General features: G+C 52.5%; 1 protein-coding gene across 1 annotated transcript in view; it reads left to right on the top strand.

Annotated features, from left to right (window-relative positions):
- The window catches only part of CTIF (cap binding complex dependent translation initiation factor), a 288430-nt gene that overhangs the window by 91514 nt on the left and 171317 nt on the right, over positions 1 to 25599 (top strand). The window contains exons 4-6 of the mRNA XM_058557072.1: positions 7501 to 7574; positions 8816 to 8920; positions 15292 to 15367. Of these exons, the coding sequence (XP_058413055.1) occupies positions 7501 to 7574; positions 8816 to 8920; positions 15292 to 15367 (255 nt within the window). The remainder of the gene's footprint in view (positions 1 to 7500; positions 7575 to 8815; positions 8921 to 15291; positions 15368 to 25599) is intronic.

The raw sequence follows: 25599 nt of genomic DNA on the forward strand, positions 1-25599 counted from the left end.
TTCCCCATGGGGGGAAACTGGGTAAAAGGTACACAGGATCTTTCTGTATTTTTTCTTACAACTAGATATGAATCTACAATTATCTAAAAGTTAATTTTTTTAAAGTACAGAACCTGTTGTCTGATCAAAAATTTTCAAGGAAATCCCATACTGAAAACCAAAAGGAGCAGAACTGGTGAGGCAGGGGGCAGGAGCCCATCTGCTTTCTCCCCCACTCCATCCACCTCATTGCTCTGGGGCCACCTCTGCAGAATTCCAATTCCTCTCAGCCCTTTCCTCCCTGACCTTCTGTGGTTCTGAGTCTGGTGCTGGCAGGAAGGAAGACATCCCTGGGGACTCAGGCATTCCAAGAAGGCCTCCTAGTGAGGAGACTTGAAGGGCAGGATCCCTTCTCTGCACAGGGGCATGGAGCATGGTGGGGAACTGGGGACAGTTGAATGGGCCCCCATTATTTCAGCAGATGCTGGAGAGGGAGCCAGCCAGAAGCGGGCTCTGGTGTGGCCCAGTCCCGGACAGGTTCAAATAACACGGCCATTTAAATCCTAAAGCACGAACTTAATTAGCCGAGAAAGAGTAGGCAGAAAGGGTTGGCTTAGGAGAAATCTACTTGGCCATATTATTTCCTACCTCTCCTAGCCTTTGAGTCTTAATTTGAAGACAATGGGGGTAGAGCGGAAAGGGACAGAATGGACAGACAGACAGGCAAGTTCCAGAGTGAAAAGAATGGCCTTTCCTGCTCTTGAACTCAGCTCTGGTGCTGCCCAGGTGGCTCTCTCTGCTGGTCTCTGCTCTGCCATTCTCCTGCCTCAAAGGCCCTTCTCTTGTCAGGGGATTAAAATATTGGGGGTCCATCATTAACTTTCCCACCAAAATGGGGGTGCTGTCCTTGGTGCTGAACACACATGCACGCGTGTGCGTGCACAGTTGCCAGGACAGGACTGTTTCTCCCTGATCCCTGCCCTTCCCCAGCACCTCCTTCTGTGCTTGGCTCCTTACTTCCTCTCTGCTCAAGCAAACCCTAGTTGCTCTCAAAGTCTGGTTTAGTTTGGGCCTGAGAGGAGTTTCAGGAAGCCCCTGTGTCAGCCTAGGATGTGTCTCCGGGGTCCTTTGGTCTCCAAACATTTGGTGTAATGTAAAAAACTCTCCCAGTGTCTCATATGTTCCACCTGCTCTCCTCCAACCCAACTCGGGAATCACCAGTCTAGCCCAAATGCTCGTGGTATAGAAGGGGCAGCACAGGTCCGAGGAGCCAGAGTGACTCTCATGAGGCCCTCCGGAAGCAGCTTGCAAGCCTAGAATCCTGCTTTCCCCACTCAGTCCAAATCATGTTGCCGCTTGCAGAAAGTTTTCTCTAGAGTCTTAAAGCCACTCTACTTTCTCTTCTGAAGCCGGCAGCCTGGGTGATGTGCATCATGTTGCGTGGTGCATGGCTACATGCCGTCTTCCATTGTACTCTCCATTTCTATGATCCTCAGTTGGGTGGTAAGACCTTTGAGGGCAGGGACAATAGCCTCAGACCTCTTGTGTCCCAGCACTCTGATGATCTACCAATGAGGGTGATAGATCAAAGCTGGAGGCAGGGGAGTCGGAGAGGGCGTCCTTAGAGAGGAGGGAGAGAAGTTTTGTCCGTTGTCTAAAGGGACGGCCCTCCCTATCAGCTCCCCTGGGAACCCTGTCTCCATGATGTCAGAGAATCCACGCTAGGGTCAGGCTTGCTCTTGGCCCTCACGATGGACAGAATCTAGGGAAGGACATTCTGCACCAGGAAGGGAAATGGACTGGGACAGTGAGCCCTCTGAGGAGCAGGGGCTGTACCGCCCTCTTCTCTCTGGTGCCCAGCACTGGGCCCTGTGCAGCCAACTGACAGCAGCTGGCCCCTGTTGCTGCAATCCCGGGCTTTCAGCTGCAGGAGACCAGGGCCAAGGGCTGGCCACCCCAGCCTCACGCAGCAGCAGACATTCTGGGGAAATGCAGGCTGACACACCCTGACATCCTCTAGTTGGGGCTTCACCTGTGACCCTCCCCATGATGCGGGGAATCCTCCTGCTGCCCCCTGTGCTATTCAGCCAGGTTCTGTCTAATTTCTAAACCCTTGTAGCCTGGAATTGTCAACACACACACACACCCATGCACATGCATGTTCACAAGCAAAAATCACTCTGCAGTTGTGTATTAGTGAAAAAAAACAGCAGCACAGAAGAGGGTTTTTTCCCACTGCACCTGACAGCCTGTTCTTCTACTGTGCAGTGATTCACTCCTACCTTGCTTCTTTCACTCATGCACGGAGCCCCCATCCCTCTGCATTCCATCTCACACCCCCGTATTCCCTCACTACAGGCAGTTTACTCCCTCCACCAGCCCTGCCTTCCCAGACATGGGCTGAGATGGACTCGGAGAACCCAAATGTTTGTAGGGGATGGATATGTTACTGTGTTGTGGAAATCTGCAGTGGGGTCAGAATTTATTTGAATAATATAACTGCATGGCGCAGTGGTTAAGAGCATAAACTCTGGGCCACTCTGCATTCCCATCCTGGGAACTAACTCTGTGAATACAGGCAAATTCTCTGAGCCTCAGTTTCCTCATCAATGAAATGGGGTGATGCTACCATCTGCTTCCTGGGCTTGTAACACACGTGAAGTGCTCAGATGGTGCCTGGCGGTCAGTGAGGGCTGTGTTTGTGTCTACTATTGTCATCGTGTGAAGCCTGTCCTCCCCTGAGCTGGGGGCAGCTGTGTCCCCTGCGGGGCCCTCTCAGAAGCAGCGTTAGCCCTGCCCGTGGGCAGGCTGTTTCCATTTCTTCTTCTACATGGCTTAAAGTGCTCATTATCCCTTTGTGATCTGTTCTGAGCACAGCCCAGTTCACTCTGGCGTGGGGCCCCCTAATTGCCAGTAAAAGGGGCTGTTGTGAAGGCTTCAGCCGCGTTTAAGTGCTAAAAACGATCCACTGAAAAGAGCGATTGTTTCTGATAAGGCTTCTCAGAAGCTTGGCGTTGCAGCAACCTGGGGGGCAGGGGTGAGTCACCTCAGGCCAGGGAGGGGGTGGGGCTCAGAGAAAAGCTGTGGTCGCCAGGAAGACTTCTCAAAGAAGCCAGGGAGGTTTTATGGAGAGCTCTTAGTGCCTGGACACCGAGTCCTTGCTAAAAAATACTTAATGAAGGATGCTGGGTCTCAAGGCTAGGGTGGGGGATGGGTGGGCAGGGAGGTACAACAAAAAAGTGAAGCTAGGGATCCTACTGTCAAGGGAGTGACAGACTAATTGGGAAAGAGAGTTAATGTAGAGAGCGTTAGGTGACTGTTTCCCAAAGTGAGTTCCATGGAACCCTAATCCTGCAAAATGCTCTATGGAATAAAGAGGAATGATGGGGTAGATTTCTGGTCGAAGGAGTTTGGGAAATACTGCATACTATATTGCCACCTACGTGAAGAACCAACATCCATCTAAGACCAATAAAGGCACTGAGAAGTTCTGCAATGAAGTAATTTATTTAACAGTCTTTTAACTATGTCCCAAACATCTGACTAGGGAACCTGTTTGAACTTTGTTTTCCCCATAGAACTCTTTTTAACATCCAGTGTTTCTAAAAGCATGTTCCATGGACTACCCCAGCTGCACTAAAGTTAAACCACCAATGCTCCCCTCCCCTGGTGATTCTGATGCACATTGACATTTGGGAGCCAGCAGATTAGTGTTTCTAGAACACCACTGGGGAGCTCTGCAGTCGAAGAGTCAGGAAGGGAACCAGCCACTGGGGTGTGCACTGTACAAGCTGTGGATTCATGGGGCACAAGCATTGAGGAAACTGCAGAGCTGCAGGGAGGAGGGTCTCGAGCTGGATCCTAACAGAAAGGCAGACTGGGGGTGGGAGGGTGGGAAGAATATTTGTTTGTTTTCTCTGAGTCCAGGAAGAGCATAGAGGCCCAAAGAGGAATATAACCCATACCTTTGGCAGCTCAGTGTGATCTCACACTAGTTCACTGGTGTGAACACACATGGTGTGAACACTAGCATCATGCATTACTAGTGTGCCGAGGAAGCCAAGGTCCCTCCAGCTGAAGACTGGGGCTCGAGAGGGCAGGGGTACCTGGGAACAAGCCGAGCCTTGGTCACCTTCTTCTCTGTCCTCACCTCTCCTGTGGGTCCTCAGTGTGAGTAAGGGCTGGGAGTGGTTTGGAGAGTGAGGTGGGTCTGGCTCCTGGTGTGAAGTTCCAGAAATCAGATTGCAGTCTGCCTGTCTGTGGGTCCATCTGTCTGCAGGCTCCTGCCCCTCTGGCTTCCCTGACCTCTCTGGACACTAAGAGGGTTTGTGGAACAGGTGACGTGTGTGTGTGTTGGGGGTCGCAGGGTTTGAGGGTCCAGAACTCAAGAAAGAAGGAATATCCAGGTACTTTTACGGCTTCCAGGGCTTTGGTGGGATCTGAAGCCACGTGGTAGGGTGGCCCCGTGGTCGGCTTGGATGCTGTCAGCCCAGGGCTAGCGGGCCCTGGGGATGGGCGTGGGAGGCTATTGGGTTCCTGGTTGTCCAGTTTAGAGTCAGTCGCTCTGCCGAGTGAGGCCTGGCCCCTCTGGGCACTGCCTGGGCCACCACCTCGGCATCGACAAGGGACATCAATAAGGAAGGCCCTACAGGTGAGCTTCTCCCCTCTCTGGGCTGAGACTTGGAGGAGATAGATTTTGTTTCCCAGTGCCGGCTATTTCTCCAGCCCCCGTTGATAAAAGTTTGTCTGCCATGATTATACGCCTGTCACATTTCATTGCAACAAACTCTGAGGAAATGTCCAGATTCTTGTCATGTGCTGCAGTGATTGTGTCAAATAGAGTGACAATAAATAGGTCATCCCCTGTAACAAGATTTTCATTGTGAGCATCTGCAGAGACTTGTCCTCTCACCTGTTAGGACACCAGCCTTAACGGGGGCTACCTTCCTGGTATATCCAGCACAGAGAGGCTGGCTTGCCGCAGCCCTCACGTGTCCTGTTCAGTGGCCGAGGGTCCTTATTCTTGCCAGGGATGTCACCTCCCCCGGGGCTGCTGAGTTGCACAGCTCCAGGGTGCTGTCCACATTATTCTTCCCTGGAGGCGTTTCCCCAGGGCATCCCTCGGCTGTGCAAAGACGAGGTTCCAGTGCCTTGGTCTGTAAAGGGCTCCCTTCCTGGCACTGCTGTGCCTCAGCTCTGAGAGTCAGAGCTGTGTTGTCGGGGGGGAAGGAGTGGAGGCATGAGGTAGGTCACTGTGAGAAGTAATGAGACCTAACCCTCTGGAGACGGAGAGCTGAGAACCAGCGCGGAGGGGCCCCAGGGGTAGGGCCATGCAGCGAGCTGGGGGAGAAGCACGTTGTGGAGGCTTCTGACCTGGGTGATGGAGATGCTGGTGCGGTCACAGGAGCCGGGAGGTTGAGCTGATGAGTAGGGTGGAGGTTTGAGGAACAAGGTATACGTTGGGATCGACAGATAGCTCTGAGTTCTCTGGCATTTCAAATATGATTCAGGTTATCTACAACAGCTCAGGAATATGTTCTCCGGGTTGCCGTAAGGAGGGGCGGCAGTTGTAGGGATTCAGTGAGAAAAATGTGTGGCGAGAGTGTATAAACTATGAAGCATTGAAAAAATAGACGTGTCTGGTCGCCGCTGCTGTGGCTCTTGAAAGAGCCCTGGTCGGCATTCTGGCTCTGCCAGTCACCAGCTGGTTCTCAAGACCTCCCTCCCTGAGCTTTGGTTTCTCTCCTCAAATCACAGATGGTAACGGCACATCGGGGGTGACCTGCATATGCACGGAGAGGTGGCCTTCCTTTGGAGAGTATAAACACGTGTGGCAAACGCCAGGGGCGTCTCCTCCAACGACTTCTGCTCTGTCACTCTTCCCCACCCATCAGCCAGGGGCCCTTGCCTTGGACCCCAGGAGGTCCAGAGGCTGGTAGGTCCCCCTGCCAGCAATGCTGCTTCAGAAGAGGCTGGAGCCCGAGTCTGAGATGCCCAGGTGCCCTCTTAGCCTGAGGGTAGCGCCCCCACTTCCTGGCTGTGGCGTTCCTGCCAGCCGTCTGCGAGGGGCCTTGACCCACTGCACAGGGGCTGATGGTGAACAGCCCAGGAGGGAGGTTCCTGTGCTCCGCAGGGCCCTCGAGCTGCCTTCAAGGGGAATCACACTCGTCCCTGTGAGATGCTTTGCACTCCTGGGTTTCACTGTGACATTCTTGTCCCTTTTTATGCTTGTTCTCTCTCTCACCACCCTACGTCCCTCCTCGAATCCTAGGATGGTAAATCGATCTTACATTCTAATCTGTGAATCAATCTTTCAGACACAAAGGCAGCAGGCTTGCCCCTCCTCCACCTACAGGGTAGAGTCTATGTAAGCAGTCAGCAGGCATCTGAGGTAGACCTACTGTGTGCCCAGCTTGGCCACTGTAGGGGCACAAGAAGAGAAGGTAGCCGTCTAGGAGCTTAAAACTCAGCTGGGGTCATGGATGAACCATGGATTCTTTTGTTCCACTTTACGTTTGTGGGATTTATTTATGCTGTTGTGTGTTGTTCTAATTTGTTTGTTCTCGCTGCTGTGTGATATTCCAGTATGTGAACATACTCGATTTGTTTGTCTGCTCAACTGTTGGTAGGCATTGAGTGGTTTCCAGTTTGAAGCTATCATGAGTAGCTATCATGCTCTGTACCTCTGTGCTATGTACCATTGGTGAACATCTGTCACGTTTCAGTTGTGTTTATACCTGGCAGTGAAGTCCTGGGTCATACGGCAGGCACACATTCAGCTGTAGCGGAGGCGGAAGTTGTGTTTTTAGAGTGTGGTGGTGGAAGGCAGACTCTCGGGGTAACGAGGGACGCATGGCATCAGGAGTGAAGGCAGGGAGCTGGAGATCTTGTTGCAGCCATCATCAGCCAAGGAGCAGAGAAGCCAAATCTTGGGAGCTGGATCAAGTAAAGCATTTTCTGTCTATGGGATGGATCATGTAGGAAACATCAGAGGATGGAGACTGGAGCGGGTGGACTTGGAGAAATTCAGTGGCTGGTGTAGCCCTGGTCAATGGGGGCTTCTTGGTGCTGCCTGATTTGGGCGAGTGGGGCTTAACTCCCAAGGAAGTCAACCCCCCTGACATGGAGCCTCCAGTGTGCCTGCCTCTGCAGAGCCCCTGCCTGGGCAGCAGCCACTGCCATCAGGCTGGCAATCATGGTGGCTCGTCATTGTGGAGGCTTTGAGGAGAGAGCCATGGGCTGGGGGCAGCAGAGACCCAGACTATCTCTGTACCTGACCGCACAGCTCTGTCAAACACCATGGAAGCAAGAGCCCATGCCCAGGGGGAGGCCGAGTACTCTCACTCTTACTGAGTGCACCAGCCAGGACGCTCACTCCTGCCCAGGATGGCCGACAGAGGGGGACAGGGAGCGCCTCTGCAGCCCTCCCTGGCATTGGGCTTTGGGGAGGCCTTCCACCACTTGTTCTCAGTGTCCTGGCCGAGCAAATAATGCCACCCTTTCGTCCCCCACCTCTTCCAGAACGGCAGCAAGGACAACTCGCTGGACATGCTGGGCACGGATATCTGGGCCGCTAACGCCTTTGATTCCTTCAGGTAAGCCCCGCCTCCTCTCGTCTGTGGTGTGTGGCTCCGGCAGGGACCTCAGCTTCCTTGTCCCTTTGCCCTGCGGGGTTTTTGGGGGCTGAGTAAATGTTGAGAGTTCACTGATCAGGAAGTGGAGAGAAACGACAAGAGGGAGGGGATGAGGCAGAGAGGGTGAGGCTGGAGAGGAAGGAGGTCGGAGAGATGAGAGAGGAGAACAAAGGAAGGAAAACTAGGAGAGGATCCATGGGAAAGAGAGAACGAGAAGGGATGAGGAGGCAGAGAGAAATGAGGGTTGAGGGGAGAGGGAAGACAGAAGCCGACAGTCCAACCACAGGGAGAGGGAGAGAGAGCAGAGGGCAGGGCTGGGGAGAAGGAAGAGCAAAGGAGAATGACACGTGGGGGCGTCAGGCTCCCTGGGTTATCCCCAGGATGGATAGAACCCACCCTTCCCACCCGACGTTATGGAGGGGGTGGTGGTGCTGGCTGCAGAGAGGTCTGGAGGAAAGGAAGGATTGTCAGTGGCTCAGACTCTAGAAGGTTCCTGATGGGCCAGGTTGGAAGGACAGGCATTGGCCAGGGTTCCTCAGGATGTGGGGACGGTGCCCCTGAAGGGTGAGCTAATGTTCTCCTGCCCTGGTGACCACTCCTCTGGGGAGTGACGGCCTCGGGCCATGCATGGCGTTGGCCCTTTAGCTCCACTCTGCCCCTGGCCCTGGAGCTGCCACCTTGGGGCGTCCTCCAGACACACCCCTGTCCCGGGCTTGCCCAGCATGGAAGCGCCGTGGGTCTCCTGGGACTGGACCTTGGCCTCCTGCTTCTCCGCTGACTTGCCTTCTGTACCTCAGAGCTGCCTTGTCCCCATTTCGAGCTGCAGTCAAGGCTCTAGTGACAGGTTTTTGGCCTCCTTTCTCTCTCTGGCCTTTCTCAAACGTAGGTGTGAAAACAAACTCTCACGTGTTCGAGGGGGACTGCTGTAGAGTGGGCACCAGGCCCACACGTGTGTTCTGCAGGCGTGCACAACCGCACAGCAGGGTTGAGGGGAGGGGAGGGCTTCTCAGGCAGCCCTCTGCCTCGTCGTCTGTGGGCACAGAGCTGACACCTTGGGCTCCATTCTGAGTGAGGGTTCCCTGCCCAACCCCTGCCTTTGGCCAGTGGGTGCCCTCCCTGGTTGTGCCCCAAAGTTCTCGTCCCCATCAGTAACGGCTTGTCACCCCCTTTCCTCCTGTTTCTCGCCTTCCCTCGCCCTCTAGTGGTGCCACCTGGGACCTGCAGCCCGAAAAGCTGGACTTCACCCAGTTCCACAGGAAGCTGCGACACACGCCCAAGCAGCCCCTGCCACACATCGACCGTGAAGGGTAAGGGACGACTCGGGGGGCTCTTACATAGAGGTGGGGTGAGGTGGAGGCCAGCTGTGGCTATATCAGAGCAGGGAGGGGCCTTTCCCCGGCAGGCAGGTATCCCTGCTGCACTGGGGACACACAGGTGGCTGATGTCGGGAGAGGCTCATCGCCCCAGACCTGCAGGCTCACTGGCCTCCCTCCACCCTTCACTGCCCAGCTCCCTCCAGCCACACTGCCCGCACCCCTTTCTGACCACTCACAGTGGCCCTGCTTGTCAGTAGTCTGGTCCAGCGGGTCTCACACTTGATCAGAACCACCTGGGGGCTTGTTAAAACACAGGTCTCTGGGTCCACCCCCAGAACCTCTGATTCAGGAGGTCTGGGGTGTGGCCTGGGAATGTGCATTTCTAACAAGTTCTTAGGGATGCTGATGCTGCTGGTCCAGGGACCCCACTTTGAGAACCACTGGTGTAGTGGCTGATTTTACTGAGGTTGTGTCACCTCTGCCTACTTCATGTGTCAATGCTGCCTTCCCCTTCTAAAGACAGTGCTAGGGCCTTGGCTGACCTCAGATAGGAATGTGACTTCAGCTGGACATGGGGTGTGGGACAGATGGTTTCTTTTCTTTCCTTTTTTAAATAATTTTTATTGAGGTAAAATTCACATAACATAAAGTTAAACAAATTAACAATTTTAAGGTGTTCAATTCAGTGGTATTTAGTACATTCATAATACTGTGTAACCACCACCTCTATCTAGTTGCAAAACATTTTCAACACCCCAATATAAAACCTATACCCATTAAGCAGTAACTCCCCATTCCCTCCTACCCCTGGCAACCACAAGTCTGCTTTCTGTTTCTATGAATTTACTTATTCTGGATATGTATATATATGGAATCCTATGTGGTCTTTTGTCTCTGGCTTCTTTCATTCAGTATAATATATTTGAGGTTCATCCATGCTGTAGCGTGTATCAGTACTTCATTCCTTTTCATGACTGAATAATATTCCATCATATGGATATACCACCACTTGTTTGTCCATTCATCTACTGATGGATATTTGGGTTGTTTCCACCTTTTGGCTACTGTGAATAGTGCTGCTGTGAACATTCATGTATAAGTATTTGTTTCAGTCCCTGTTTTCAGTTCTTTTGGGCTCTATGCCTGGGAGTGGAATTGCTGGGTCACACGGTCCAATTCTGATACCAATTCCCGTTTGTGTTTTTTTCCCCAACACCACCAAGCAATTTTTTGACACCAGCTGGATGTCCTACAGTTCAACTCAATTCTGACACTATCTGCCTAGACATAGCATCAGATCCCACAGGTTAAGGGCTCAGTCCTACAAGACTGCCCCCACCTCCACTTCAGGTGCCAGTCAGAGTACAGGTTGTCACCTGTGCTTCTGACTGACTGGCTATCCAACAAGCCCCTCCTTGGGTTCAGTTAATTTGCTAGAGTGCTCTCTAGTGCTAGAGAACTCAGGAAAACATTTTACTCATCAGATCACCAGTTTGTTATAAAAGGATATAGAGCCAGATGGAAGAGATGCATAGGGCAAGATATAGGCAAAGGACACAGAGCTTCTCCAAACTCACCACTCTCCCTGAATCTCCACTAGTTCACCAACCAGGAAGCTCTCCGGACCATCCTTTCGGGTTTTTATGGAGGCTGCATTACACAGGCATGATTCATTAAATCCTTGGCCATTGGCAATTGATTCAATCTCCAGCCCCTCTCCCCCCACCCTCAGGTTACCTAGGGGCTTTCCAAAAGTCACCTCATTAACGTAACAAAAGACACCTTTATCACTTTCTTCACTTAAGAAATTCCAAGGATTTTAGGAGCTCTGTGCCAGGACTGGGGACAGAGACCAAACATATCTTACTAAAAAATCACACTTGGTGATTCTATGTTTTAACTTTTTAAGGAACTGCCAAACTGTTTTTCACAGCAGCTGAATATTTTACATTCCCACCAGCAATATACAAGGGTTCTGATTTCTCCACATCTTTGCCAATACTTGTTATTTTCCTTTTTTTTTTTCTTTTTTTAATTGTACGCATGGCTTTTATTTTTCCAATCCTTCCACACCCATTCTTATCTCCCTGTCACTTCAGATCTACACATAACTGGTATTATGGGCCACTTTCCTGCATCTCACCTATCCCCTCACTGCCACTCTGCCACACTCCACCCCTAGTGGCCACACCCTTCTCTTGGCAACACGGGTTTCCCTGCAGGGTAATGAGCAACAAACTGGGAGGGAATATTCTCATCTGTATTTCAGACAGGAGAGAAATGAAGCTCAGAGAGGCAAAGTATTGTGCCCAAGTCACAGAGCCAAGATTTAAAGCCTTCTAATGCCATCCAGTGCCCAGGTCATGACAGCAGAGTATCCTTAATTGGCTTAGCCCCCTTCAAATTTTATGCAAAAGTGTGTGCAGGTGTATATTTTTGGGGGGAGAGGCCCATCACTCGCATCAGACTCCCTCAGGGTACCCCAGCCTCTCACCACACCTCCTATTTTCATTGTCCTGCCTGTGTGGGTTCCCTCAGAACTCTTGGGATAGTTTTCCTCTGGGTGGAGAGAGGAGATGGCCTTGAGCGTGGAGGAACCCTGATAGAAGGAGACAGAGCACAGCGGAGGCCCAGCCACGAGGCTCCCCTGGCCCTACCTCACACCGTCCACCACTCACTGCAGGCTCAACCCCTCACCCCACAGCCGTGAGGCCACTTCCCTCCTGAGCTGCTAAGCTGCACAGGGCTGTGCCCTCCACACTTCTGAGTTCAGGAAACTCACCTTTCCTCAACAGGTCAAGATCAGGAGCGGGTTTTCAGCAGAGGTGGTGCTTCCCATCTGCCCTGTTGTGGGAGCTCGGGGTATGCACCGGGAACGGGAGGAGCATTTTGCACTTCTGAAGCCCAGTCACTAGGCCTGCTGGGTCCCTGCACGGTGCTGGGTCCTGTGAGGAACACACACACACACACACACACACACAGAGTATAAAATATGGTCTGCCCAGAAGGACTGTTCGCTCTCTGTCAAAATGAGACATGAACCCATTCATGATTGAGACTGTGTAGGAAAAAAAAAGACTCAGTTTTGTGGTATAGACATTTAGAGAATACACAGTATAAAATAAGCCACTGGATGGGCGGTTAAATAAAGCAAATGCAAAGTGGGTGAGAAGAAAGCACTTTTGGGGGATGAACTGTCTAGGAAGGCTTCGGGAGAGAGAAGGCATTTCACTGGGAAGCTCCTGTGCTCCTGTGTCCCCTGGGAGCACGTAGATGGCACAACCAGTGGGGAAACTGAGGCCCAGAGGATAGAAGTGATGGCGCTGCCTCACGACCTGAAGGAGTCAGATGGAGAATGTGTGAAGTCGAGGTTTGTGAAAGCGTCTGCACCAGTTCACAAATTAACATCGTAACAACATACTATTTGGCAGCAGCAGCGATAGGTGACTATCCAGGAAGGAACGATTCCCCTCGTGCTGCAGGCCATTGGCCCTTCTGAAGCCAGAGGAACCGGCCACACTTGCTTGCCAGCTGCAGGCCAGGCTCACCACTCACAGGAGCCTGCTAGATGTGCTGACAGTCACCTGGGGTCTCCTACAGACATCTGGCTCTCTGGCCAAATCCTGCCTCTGCCGGGTTCCTGGGGGGAGTCTGGGCACAGCGTCCTGCGGCCACCTTGTGGCTGGGCCAGGAACTGTGTCCCTCTTAGAGTCCTGTGCCCTGGGGACAAGCTCCATGTGCCCAGCTGCTGCATCCCTCAGAAGCAGGGCATCACTCGGTTGCCAAGGCTTCCCACAGCCTGTGTTTCCATGGAGGGACAGAACTCGGAGAGGCTGTTGCCTTGGAAACCGTGTTGGCAGCAGTGACTCAGCTGGTCTACAGCAACCTTCTGCCCCCTGAACCTGCAGTCCTCCAGGGGGTTCTGAGCCCCAGACTGGGCAGGCCTAGGGGGACAGCAAGCCCTCCCTGCACACCGCTCACTGCAGACCCCAGGGGCTGCTGAGGGGACAGTGAAAGGCCACTCGTGTGCGAGGCTGGGCTGGTGCACGCCGGGGAGTCCAGAGGTGTGTGACAGCCACACGTGACCTGGGGGAGGGGGTGTCAGCCGTGGCAGTCAGCCAAGAGTCCCCAGTTCCCTCCTCCCCCACTGCCATGGCACATACAAAACAGATGACTGCGAGCAGTTGGTGCCTTCACGGGCCAGCCTGTCTCTACCCGGCAGATTTGTTTCCAGACCTTTCTCCACCTCCTCATCTGCAGCCCAGCACATCACCTGGCCCTAGTGGGGAGGAGGGGGCAAAACTCTCCTTTTTTCCCTCCTTACACCCCTCCCACCCCAGCTCCACCTACCAGAACCCGAGCTGACCTCCAGCGCCCTCTTGGCCCTTTGCCCACCCCCTGGCACCCACCCCACCCCACTCCAGCCACGTGAACGCTGACGTTCTTAGCTCCAGCCCTTTGCCCCGCTGCCCTCTGCCTGGGGCATCCTCCCAGAGTCTGCTTGGCCGGCTCACGCCTCCCCTCCCTGCCCTAGCCCCAGACCGGCTGCTCCTCTGTTCTTGTAGCCACCTCTTGCCCCTGACCGCGCACTCACACTGCGCTGTGACACGGAGGGCAGAGCAGGGCCCGGTCTGTGCATTGTCTACACTGAGGCCCAGCCCGAGCGGAGCCCGCACAGAAGTGCTTGTTGAGTGAGCACATAGATCGTATCCCTGCGCCCCCTTCCACCCAAGCCTTGCTGGGTTTGCAACCGCATGGTTTCTCTTCCTCGGGTTCCAGGGCGCCTCCGGCGGTAGGACTTTCATGACACTTATCTCATGCTGCCCCCTACTGGTGCCCAGGAGAGCCGCCCTGTTCGAGGAGCTTGGGACTCGTTTCCTAAGAGCTATGAGCTGTCAGAGGACAGGAACCGCGCGGGGTTTATTTCCCGTGGCTCCCAGGGAGGTTGACAGGGCCCAAAACACAAGAGATGCTTGGCAAATATTGAACCAATAAACTAATTACTCTAAAATTTGACCGTTGCATTAACTCCGCAGCTGGAAATGCTGCCACTCACCCACCCAGTATCCCTCACCGTACCTCTGTTAACAATAATAACAATAATGCTGCTGGAACTAATGCGCCCTGTGCCCTGGCCACGCGCCAGGCCCCGCTCCAAGTGCTTGCCTCATATTATTTAATCTTCACTGCAACCTAGGGAGGTAGGCACTATTGTTACCTTTACTTCGACAGATGAGGAAACTAGGAGACCCAGGAAGAATTAGTGACTTGCGTGGGGCTGGGTTGGCTCCAGAGTCTGTGCTCTTAGCCAATCACTGCACTGCTGCTGTTCCCCAAGAACAACAACAACAACAGTAATAGTAATGGCAGTAGAAGTCGTCTTTGCAGTAATAATATATTTATTTACCTTATTATTTTTTATAATTTTATTTATTACCTGTATTTACCATGATAATATATTTACCATTTATGATATTATACCATTAAAAGGTATATTTAATGTATATATAAAGGTATATATGTCTGTATATGCCGGCTGTGGTTCTAAGCACTTAGATACTTTAATTTAATCCTGCAGCGACCTACGATGTTGGGCATTATTAATTATCCCCACTTTACAGATGAGGAAATTGAGGTCCAGAGAGGTTGAGTGACTAGCGTGGGATCAGCCAGTTAGTAAGGGATGCAGCTGGGGTTCCAACCCAGCAGTCTGGTTCCAGAGTCTGCACCTTTAAATATGCAGAAGACGTGGACCTTTGCCAGTGAATCCGGGCCGGCGTCTCTGGCCTGAGGGTGCACTCGGCCACAGAGGACATGAAGAGAAGACATCATTATCTGAGTGGGCTTGTTGGACTGGCCCAAAGTCAGGCTAAGGAGAAAGGAAGCCCCATTGGGGGCCTGTGTGGCCTCAAGAAAGTTGATTGGTCTCTCTGTTCATTCATTTTCCCTTTGGTGTAATGGGGCAAGACGACGGGCTTTTGCAGGATCTGTGACAGGCTTTGGGGTGTTCACCAGCATGGAGCTTAGCATCTTTGTCTGGAAGGCTCAGGGGGAGTAAGGTACCTTTCTCACCTCCCTAAGGGTTGGATATCGCATTAGTGCCCCATGCCCCCAGGCTGGTCCCAGCATTCCCACTTGCACGAGGTCCTTTGTCCTTGAGGAAGGGCCTGTGTTGCCAGACCTGGAGGAGGACACTCTTCTCTGGGCCGTTTTCTCTGGGTGGGACAGGCTGGTTCGGCAGGCCTTCAGGGAGGGCAGGACCAGGTATCTCCTGAGCATCCCTGCTCTTTCTGCTTGCTGGACCAGGAGAGGATGCATGAGTGCACCAATCTTTCAACACCTCTCTGTCTTTTCTGGTCCAGGTGTGGAAAAGGGAAGCTGGAAGATGGGGATGGGATCAACCTGAATGACATCGAGAAGGTCCTCCCAGCCTGGCAGGTAGGTGCAGGTGCAGAATCCCCAACACTTCCCACCCCAGGTCGTGATCCTGGGCCTTGGCAGGGCGTAAGTGCTCCACTGGCCCCATGCTCCAGTAGAGCATAACCAGGGTACCGCACCGTTAGGTGGGCAGGGGTGGGAACCTTCCAGGATCCAGGGCATCCCACTGTGAAGTGCACGTGGCAGCCCTCTCTCAGCTGTGCTGCGGGCACTGGTGGTGGGCCTGACGTCCCCCAGAGATGAAATGGGCCGTGCCCTGGCAACTCAGCGCACTTGGAAGTTTTTGTCCCTTGACCTGAAGTCTCTGCAGGTGAGGCGTCCTGCATTGTGTTCCAGGGGGACTGGCAGGGCTAAGGTGGTCAGAGCCATTTTCAAGCCTTTGAAAAGTGAGGCTGTCCCACCAGCCTCCACGTGTCTGCTTTGCTTGCTGATTTTGTCATTGATTTGGCTCCTTTCCCTGAATCGGGCCAGCCTGTGGGACGAGAGGATTTGCTCGGCAAAGAGACAGTGAATCTGAGTCTCTAGATGCTTCTGGTGCTGGTCTTTGGGCAAAAACAGTAGGAATCCAGCTGCTTCCAGGGAGGCGGTTGGGTCTGCTGCAGGGGAATGAGAGCAGCAGATGCTCCTGCTGACTGAGCCTGCCCTGCCGGTGACCTGCCACCACCACACGCACCACCCTCTCCTCTCTTCTGAGTCTCTCTTGCTATTTCACCTACATCCATTCTTCTCTTCCTGCTGCCTTTATGCCTTTCCCACCTGGTTCAGTGTTCATGCCTCGGGCCCATTAATGAGAGACAACAGAATGTACAGTCATGGCCTCAGCAATCTGATTAGGATGTGCTTTGTGTTGATTTTCCCTTGTGTTTCTTCTACTTGGGTTTATTGAGCTTCTTGGATCTGTAGGTTTATAGTTTTCATGACATTTGGAAAAATTTCAGCCTTTATCCACCCACATTTGCCACCACTGGGATTCTAATGATCTGTATGCTGTGCTGCTTCGTATTTTCCCATGGATCATCAAAGCCCTGCTTATTTTTTTAAAGTCTTTTTTCTCTCTGTGTTTCATTTTAGATAGTTCTATTGCTGTGTCTTCAAGTTCACTAGTTTTTTTTTCTGCAGTGTCTAATCTACTGTTAATCCTCTCCAGTATATTTCTCATTTCAAATATTGTATTGTTCATAGGTAGAAGTTCAGTATGGATCTTTTTTTTCTGTATCTTCCATTTCTCTCCTCTTCCTGCTCATACTTGCTCCTATCTTGGGCATACGAAATATATTTATAATAGCTGTTTTAATTCTGTTATCCATGTCATTTCAGAGCCTGTTTCTATTAATTGATTTTTCTCCTGGGTATGGGCCGTATTTTTCTTTGCATGTCTGGTAATTTTATGTTAGATGGCAGATATTAGGAATTTTACATTGTTGGGTGTTGGATTTTTTTTTTTTTTTGTATTCGTTTAAATATTTTGGGCTTTGTTCTGAAACACAGTTATTTCAAAATAGTTTGGTCATTTCAAGGCCTGCTTTTTAAGCTTTGTTAGATGAGAAGCCTTTAGGGAACGTTTTGCTCCACTGCTGAGTCAGTACCTTCTGAGGTTGCTGCCCAATGCCCTGTGCACTAGGAGGTGTTTCCACCCTGTCTGCCAGGAACACAAACTGTCTGCAGCCCCATGTGATCTCAGGGGGTTGTTCCACCTTTTCCCTTCGGTAGCTTTTGGCCGGCCCTGGAAGTTTCCTCACACACATGTGCAAATTAGTGCTCAGCCAAAGACTCGAGGGTCTGCAGATTTGTGGATTCCTCTCTCTGTGCAACTCTCTCCTCTCTGGGCCTCTGCCTCACAAATTCTGGTTGCCTTGGACTCCCTGCATTTTGCACTCTGTCTGCTTAACTCATTGAGACCATGGGGCTCTGTGTAGACTCTCTCCCTGTGGGCAGACTGGAAGCTCTCTCCAGGACCAGCCTGGGGCACGTGGTGGGCTCCCCACCTTACAGAGGGAGATGTGGTGACTGTCTGGTGGAGGAACCCAGCAGGGTCCAACCTGACCAGGTGATCAAGGTGCACATCATCAGCGGTGGGATGGGTGGATGCCACGTGCCCCTGATGTGCTGCCGGGCGAAAACCCAACATCATTTCTGGGGTTTTCCTGCCAAGAAAGTATGGCCTGAGTCTGGTCACAAGGAAGCAAATGTAAAGACTGTTCTCTAAAACGACTTAGACGTGAAAGACAGGGAAAGACCAAGAAATCTTCCAGATTGGAGGGGACTGAAGAGGCAGATGAGTGAATGCAACCTGTGTTTCTTGCTGAGATCCGGGACTAGAAAGAAACAGAGACCTTGGACTGTCGGAAAGTGTGAATGGGATCTAGGTGGGCCAGTAGTGTTGCTTGGATGCCAGTGTCCTGACTTGAAGAGCTGTGTCATGTTATGTAGGAGAGTGTCCTTGTTTTTGAGAAATACACAGGAGAACATTTGAGGGACATGGGGCCTCATATCTGCAGCTTGTCCTCAAATGGTTTAGAAAAAGAAAAAGATCTTGGGTTTGGAGATACATAGATGGAGAGAGGAACAAAGGTGGTGAAGTATTAGCAGTCAGAGAATCTGAGTGAGGAGGGGAGGGGAGTTCTCTGTATTGTTCTTGCAACTTTCCTGTAAATTTGAGAGAAAAAAAGCATCAATAGGGCTTCAGCCATGGTGTGTAAGGCACACCGTATCAAAGCCACAGAGCATCAGCCCAAGAAATACCCGTTGGGCTGGATCTGTGTTATATTATCACAGCTAATGTAAAGCTAGCCCTAGTGCAGAAGATAAAAGGGTAAAGTATACAGAAATGACCATTTATCTCTCCATTCCTAAATGCCTACAGCATTCATTATTGATAGAAAAAATACATTTGAGAGACACCGGTCTGGTGAGGAACAAGATCCCCCTGCCCTAGGTGAGATGTTGACCTTTCGGTGGCCTTTGAGCTAGAAGCCTGGGGCATCCTGACTGTAAAAGTAACAGGTCTGACCACTTTTCCTGTTTGGTGACCATCTCCGAGCTCCTGGGGGAGCAGAGCAGGGGACCTGTCTTTCCTGCTCAGAGGGGAAAGGAGAGCTGAGCCCCTGGCTGGGGGGGAGGCCACAGAGTTCAGGGGTTCAGGGCTTGGTGTCAGGACCCCAGACATGGAGCCCCTGGAATCCTGGCCCCACTACTCACTAGCCAAGGGGTAGGGCTAGCTACTTACTCACTCTGCCTCAGTTTCCTCCTCTGTAAAATAGGACAATAACAGCATCCACTTCATGGGATTGTTAAGAAGATGGAGTTCATGACTTCGTGTGAAGCACTGAGAACAATGCCGGGCACATAGCAGGTGCCCCACCCTCTGATAGGGGACCAGGCTATGGGTCCCCCTTTGTTAGGAGCTGGGAGAGGGAACAATTTCCTGTGCCCCATCCCCAACCTGTGCACTTTCCCTAAGTGGCTTCCCAGGGGGTGCAGAAAGATTGGACTGGAGGTCGGGAGAATCCCGTTCTGGATGTCTGCCACAGATGTGTCCTGTGACCTCCCCTCAGGGGGCCTCGGTTTACTCATCAGGAAAATGACACAGTTGGACTAGATCAGAGGTTTGCAAACCATGAAGCCCTTGGGGTTTCCCAGTGGTGCCTCAGGGGTGCTGCTGGGGGTGAGGATAGGGAGACTGAAGAAGCAAGCTCAGGGGGTCCCCTCTTGAGCTCACCCAGAATTGCTCTGCCGGTATCTCTAAATCAGTCTTCTACAGATGGTTTCATTTGAAGAAATTGTTCCACTACTAAACAAATTTTGAAAATCATCAGACTAGGGTCCCATTGAGGTTTCATATTTCTTCAAGGAATGGTCAATCAGCAAGTATTCTTGGTTCTGCGGGGCCTGTGTGTGACATAAGCTCTTAGAGGGTGCTAAGGTGGAGGTCTTCACCCTCATCTCCATTTTCAGTCTGGATCCACACAGTGGAAGGGCTTCGATATTCACACACACACACACACACACACACACACACACACACCCCACTTTGAACCAGCTTTGTCCTCAGAAAACTACCAACAGATAAGTCACTAAGCCTGTGGCACTGGACCTTGGCTGTGCATCAGAACTGCCTAGGAAGCTTTTCAATCTACAGCTTTCTGGATCTCACCCTAGGTCCACTATATTAGTTATCTATTGCTCTGTAACAAATTGCTCAAAATGTAACAGCTTAAAACAGCAGACATTTATTATCACACAGCCTTCCTGAGGGTCAGGAATCTACCTGGGAGCAGCTTAGCTGGGGGATCCTGGCTCAGAGTCTCTCCTGAGGCTGCAGTCAAGCTGATGGCCAGGGCTGCAGCCATCTGAAGGTTTGACTGGGGCTGTGTGGTTCCCTCACATGGCAGAGGGCAGGAGGCCTCAGTTGCACCCTGCCTGTTGGTGGAAGGCTTTAGTTCTTTGCCACATGAGCCTCTCCATAAACTGCTTGAGTGTCCTCACAACGTGGCAGCTGGCTTCCTCCCAAGCAAGTGATCTGAGAGAGAGAGAGATAACAAATGAGTGAACGAGCGTCCGACACAGAGGTCCCCATCTTTTATAACGTAAACTCAGAAGTGATATACTCTCACTCTGCAACATGCCGTGTTGCTTGCACCACAGACCAACCCTGGGACAGTATGGAGAGGACCACACAAATGTGTGAATGTCAGGAGGCAGGGATCATTGGTGGCCATCCTGGAGGCTGGTGACCACACCCACTGAATCATACCCGGGAATCTGTATTTTTAAAAGCATCACAAGAAATTCTACCATTTTATCAAAATTATGACCAAGAATTTAAAACCTAAAGTTATAGCTGATCATGCCCATGGCTTGACCTCTCCTTGGGGTGTTTGCGTGTCATCTGGGCACCATTAGGGCAGGGCTGACAGGGTTTCTTGATCAAAACACAGGGGTCTGGTGGCAGAATCTGAGGTCCTGTGGAACATGTTGGGATGATTTTTCTGAGTTTTCCTAGCGTTCTTGAAAGCCCCTCGTAGAGAGGGCTGGCTGGTTCCATTGTCCAGCCTTGGGTCCTGAGGGTCAGCTAGCCTAGCTATTGGCATTTGTGGGGGGACAAATCTTAATTGGACGGAACTGTCCAGTACGATACAGGATATTTAGTGTTCCTGGCCTCAACCACTGAATGCTGGTCACTAGGGAGAGGGCAGTCATGGCGACCACCAAAAACACCTCCCATTTCCAGAGACAGATGCCTAGGAGACACTATGCACCCAACTGAAGGCCATGGAATGGGAGGAAAAGCCCCCCATAGCAGGGACCCCCAGCCCTCCCACAGGAATCTTAGGCCTGAGCAGAGATGCCTGGGCTTCCTAGAGACTTTCTTCAACAGATGTCAGAGTTTGAGGAGTAGAAAGAAACCTATTGCCTCCCCTCCCCACTTGGAGGCAAGAAGGAAAGAAGATAGGAGGATGAGGGGAGAAGGTTGGCCTGAAGCTCATTGCCTACCTCCCTCCACTTCTTCCACCCAGAAGAAGACGGGCATTCAAGCTGATGCCAGCTCTGCCTGCCCGGCATCTCCCCACCCCGCAGAGACCTGGGCCGCCATCTCTGACCCCTTCCTTCCCTGTTCAGACTCCTCAGCAGACTTGCCCCAGCCCACATGTCAGGCCTCTGTCCAGGCTTTGCTCCAGCAGGGCCCCTTGCCCCCAGTCTGTCCTGCAGTCCCTCGGCCTGGAAATCCAGCTCCCCCTTTCTCTGCCCAATGGACTCCTTGTCCTGCCTCAGGACACCTACCCTGTGATGCCCTCTCAGATGCAGAGAGCAGAGTCCGATGGTCCATCTGCCGATCTCCCCAACCCCCATACCCCCACCCCTGTGTTACGGCTCCCATCACATTGCACCTGTTTGTTTAATCATCAGACTCTCTTCCTAGACTGTGGGCAGGAGGGCGGGGGCCACATTTCATTCATCTTCATAACCTCAGCACCAGGCGCTCTTGAATGAATTACTGCTGAAGAATAGCCCTTCAAGATGCATTATGTGGCTGTCTGGAGGATCCAAGAGAGGGAGGAGGTTTGTCTGTCTTGACGTTCAGTCCATCCCTCTGCCTATGAGTTTCTCCTACCGTTTTCCAGCAGAACTTCGACACGAACCTGGTATGCTCAGTGTGACTTCTGGGACACGTCTTTTTTTTTTTTTTTTTTTTTTAACAAAACAGGATTTTTCCATTATCTGTTGTATTAGGATACTATAGGCCATAGCACGATAGCAAACAAACTCTCAAATCTCAGAGGCTTCACACACTGGATTTTATTTCTCATTTACTGAAATTCTGCTGAGGGTCGAGCTGTCCTCCAGGGCAGCTCCTTTCCAAAGTGGGGGCTGAAAGGTCCAGTTGAATTCCGTCTGTGGCCCCACCATCTCAACCCATGGCATTCAGGTAGCCCTGGCCAGGCAGAGAGAGAGCTGGAGGGTCACACTTTAGGTCTTAAATGCTTTGGCCCAGAAGTGTCCCTTGCACTCATAGCCCATTGGACAGAACTAATCACATGACCCCACCCAACCACACAGGGGCTTGTAGGGGTGAGGAGCACGAGGCAGATGTGCGAGCAGCAATGCCTCTGCCGTATGTTCCTCTCTCCTTCACTTGCTCACTTCACTGATCTTCACGGGCGAGTGCTTTACACCAGCCTTTTAGAGAGAGAATTGCACGAGATACGATTCCCCAAGAGGGGCACAGTCTAGGAGAGATGAGACATGTACACAGATGACAGTACTGCAGAGATGAAGCTATAATGTCTGAGCACACGCTGGTGCCTTGCCCAGGTCAGAGTCCCTGTAGGGTGGACTGGGTCCTCTCCCTGCATACTCCACCTGCCTCCCAGTGCTGCTGCAGTCTCTGCAGTCTCTGCAGTCGGGCTTGAATGAATGGCTGAGTAAGGAGCAGAGGGCCCCAGTGGCCCCCAGACTTAATACCTATTGTAGATCTCTGAGGAGCTCTCGCTTATCTCTGTGACTTATCAGACACACATGGGACACATGTCACAATGAGTGGTCCTAGGTGGGAGTGCCTCAGTCAGAGGTCAGATGCTGACACCTGGGTGCCTGTTTAATCCCCCCTGCAGCCAAAGCCGAGGACCCTATGACCCCACATGGTCGTATTTCCACAGCAGGCAATGAATCCAGGGGGCGAGTCTCACCACAGTGCTGTCCCTCAGGGACCCCCATCACTGGGGCCACCCAAGGACCTGGGGCAGCAGAGTGTACAGTAAGTGTCCAAGTCTGCTGGGCACAGTTCTCTACCCATAAAAGGCATTTAGTGGTTAGTAAAGGCTGATGCTGGTGATGTTGACTGTCCTCAAGGTCTGCCTCCCAGTAGCGTGGCTGAGGGAGAAGAGCAGGTGTGCTGGGGTGGGTGACAGCCTGCAGCCAGATTCTAGCGTCCACACACTCGGCAGCCTTGGGTGAGCCAAGACTGGAAGCATTGCTCCCCAAGAGCTCTCATCAAGGGAGGGCAGCTGGAGGCTCTGAGCACGATGACATGGATTCCGGGGGACATCAGTCATGGTTCCAGGTGGTAAAGCCATAGGGCAGGGCAGAAGCTGAGACCGTACAACTGGGCTTAGAATGGAGTCCTGGGGCTCCCCCTGCATTTTTGGCATCTCTATTGTGAACTGAGTAAGGGTGGAAAGGGGTTGGCCAGCCTGCCGTGTTGGCAGTGATGTGGACGTTCCAGCCCCCGTCATTTGTAATCCTGCTCCTAGCGTGGCCCCAGGGGCAGGTGTGGCTGGTGCATAGGCCTTGCAGGACAGACGGCGGCACGCTGTCTGCTCCCACTAGAGGGCACCAGCGCACCGCTCTGGAGTCTCTGCAGACGGGCGTTTGCAGTGAGAAGTCCCTTGTTCCCAGCAGCCAAAGGTGTCCTTGCCTCACTGGGGCTCAGCATGGTCCCAAAAATGACCCAGGCCAATGCTCAGGCCCTTCCTCCCCAGAACAAGGGAGAGGATGAGGCAGTGAAGGAGGCAGCCACACAAAGGTGCAGGGAAGACCTGTTTGGCCAAAATGTCCCCTGCTGTGCAAAGGGCTGACATTCCTCCAGGGAGTCTGTCCCCCCCCCCCACACACACACACACACACTCCTCAGACCCCTGACACGTGACACTCCTGGGAGGACACACCCTTTAAGGCTCTTTCAGCTGCACAGACGAGGGTGTTTGCTCAAGGAGTGAGGGGCGCTGGTGGCATTCCCCACACCAGACGGTTTCACCGGGGCCTGCAGGGGAGGCACCGCTGGTGTGGGGCTCGGGGGCTACAAAGTGTTGGCTTCTGCCCTTGGTAGGACAGGCACTGGCAGGTGCTGAGGGGGAAAGATGGAGCTCGTTTATCCAAGCCAGGTTAAACTTGACTAAGTTCCACGTGCGGGCAAGGGAATGGAATCTGAATGGGTTCCCGCCTCCCCATGCGCACCCCTCGCCTCACCTCTGGCCCGAGACCACCTGCCCGGACGCCACCCCGGGGCTCCTCCCCCTGAGGTGTGGGCACTTGAGGAGCAGTTTCTCCTCGCGGCTCCTCAGGCCACCAGAGCGCAGGGAGCCACACGGCCTCAGGGCCCTGCCGAAATACCCTCCCTGTTCCCCCCGCGGCCCCAGGCTTCTGTGTCCTGTACCAAACCCCAGCTGAAAGACTGTTGTTGAATTATCCCGTGTCTTGCCCAAGGCTTTCTACAAGAACTGACTTTGATCACTCTTCTTTGAATTCTCTGTCAGACGAACGTTATGTCTGCCGTCTTTTGTCGGACAATGGGAACTGCAAAACCCAACTTATTTCCCTTTTTGCCTTCGTTAGGAAATTTCGAAACTAAATTCTGTGTCTGTCTGCAGTTAGTTATGAGCTCTCTCTGACCTGGTCAGGTCCGTTGCTCTGACCCTCTGGTGATGACCCAGTTGAGTAGTTCACAGAGTGAGCCCCCCCGTCATGAGGTCAGCCCAGCCACACACTGCACAAGGAGCCTCACCGAGTTAGGTGGGACTTCTGGCCTCATGGCTGTGCGCAGGGCGCTCCGTATGGAGGGGCCCGGAAGACTCACGGAAGGTAAAGCGGGATTTTTGCCCTCGTGAGAGTCTGTCCAAGGCACTCCGTTCACAGAGGACCCAGAGAGAGGACAGGAGACCAGCTAAAGGACGGGACAGTGAGACTTGGGGTTAAGCACCCCATTCTTCTGCTTGGCCCCAAATAAGGACAGGGTGAGGAACCCCCCCCCCAAGGAATCTGAGGGACAAATGAGCTTTCAGAATGAAAATCACTGCCCCCCAGAGTGACGGCCAGGTTTCGCCTCTCCGCTGAGTGCTTGGAAGATTAAACATGCTGGCAGACGCAGCAGCCGCCTTGTTCCTCCAGCAGGCGGCGCTGTTGCTGTTTGGAAATGGGTTGGTGAGACGTGCCGCCCCACACTGGACTGAAGCTGCTGTAGCCCAGTTCCCAGCACTCCAAATGGGAAGGAGTGACTTTATGGCTCCCCAGAGCTATACCAGCTCTGTTGCCAAGTCTTCTGGAAACTTCCAGGATATGCTAAGTCACAGGCATAAGGATTATTAAAATATCCCGAGATGCCGAGGAACAAAGTCACGAGAAAACCAAGCCCCACCTCGCACCCCCAGGCCTGTCCTCTTCCCCAAGTGCTGCTTCATGTCGCTTCTTGGTCCCACAGGAGGTGCAGTCTGACTTTATTCGTTGAGTCCACCAATCTTCACTGAGCACTTTTCTGTGGCCAGGCATTTGCTTAGCCACAATGGACTAAGTTAAAATGCAGGGGCCACCGCCTTTCCAGTGAACCGGGACGTGAAATTCTCCTAATGTCCCCTTAATGAGCATCCAGCAATGACTATCGCACCTACAGTAACACTGCAAACATTTGCCGAGTGCTCTCCATGCTCCAGGGATCTCTGATGTGCTTTCTCATTGTCCCTGTGGAGTGCATGCTGTTATCTATCTCCCTGGGCGGCTGTCACCTTCTCAGTGAGACCTCCTGAATGCCCCATCCCGCACTCCCCATCCCCCCCCTCACTTCATTCTTCTCCACAGCGCTCCTTTACGCTTTATCTTGTGGTCTGCACCCTCCCTCTGGAGTGTAGGTTCCACTTGGGCACATCCAGGTGTTCATTAAATATTGGGTGAAGGACTGAAGGAGCCCTGTCGTGCTCCTGTCCTAGAGGGACTCACCCCCAGCACCCCAGTCCAAAACCTGT

The sequence above is a fragment of the Diceros bicornis genome, chromosome 16 (genome assembly GCF_020826845.1).
Source record: "Diceros bicornis minor isolate mBicDic1 chromosome 16, mDicBic1.mat.cur, whole genome shotgun sequence".
Taxonomy (NCBI): Eukaryota; Metazoa; Chordata; class Mammalia; order Perissodactyla; family Rhinocerotidae; genus Diceros; species Diceros bicornis.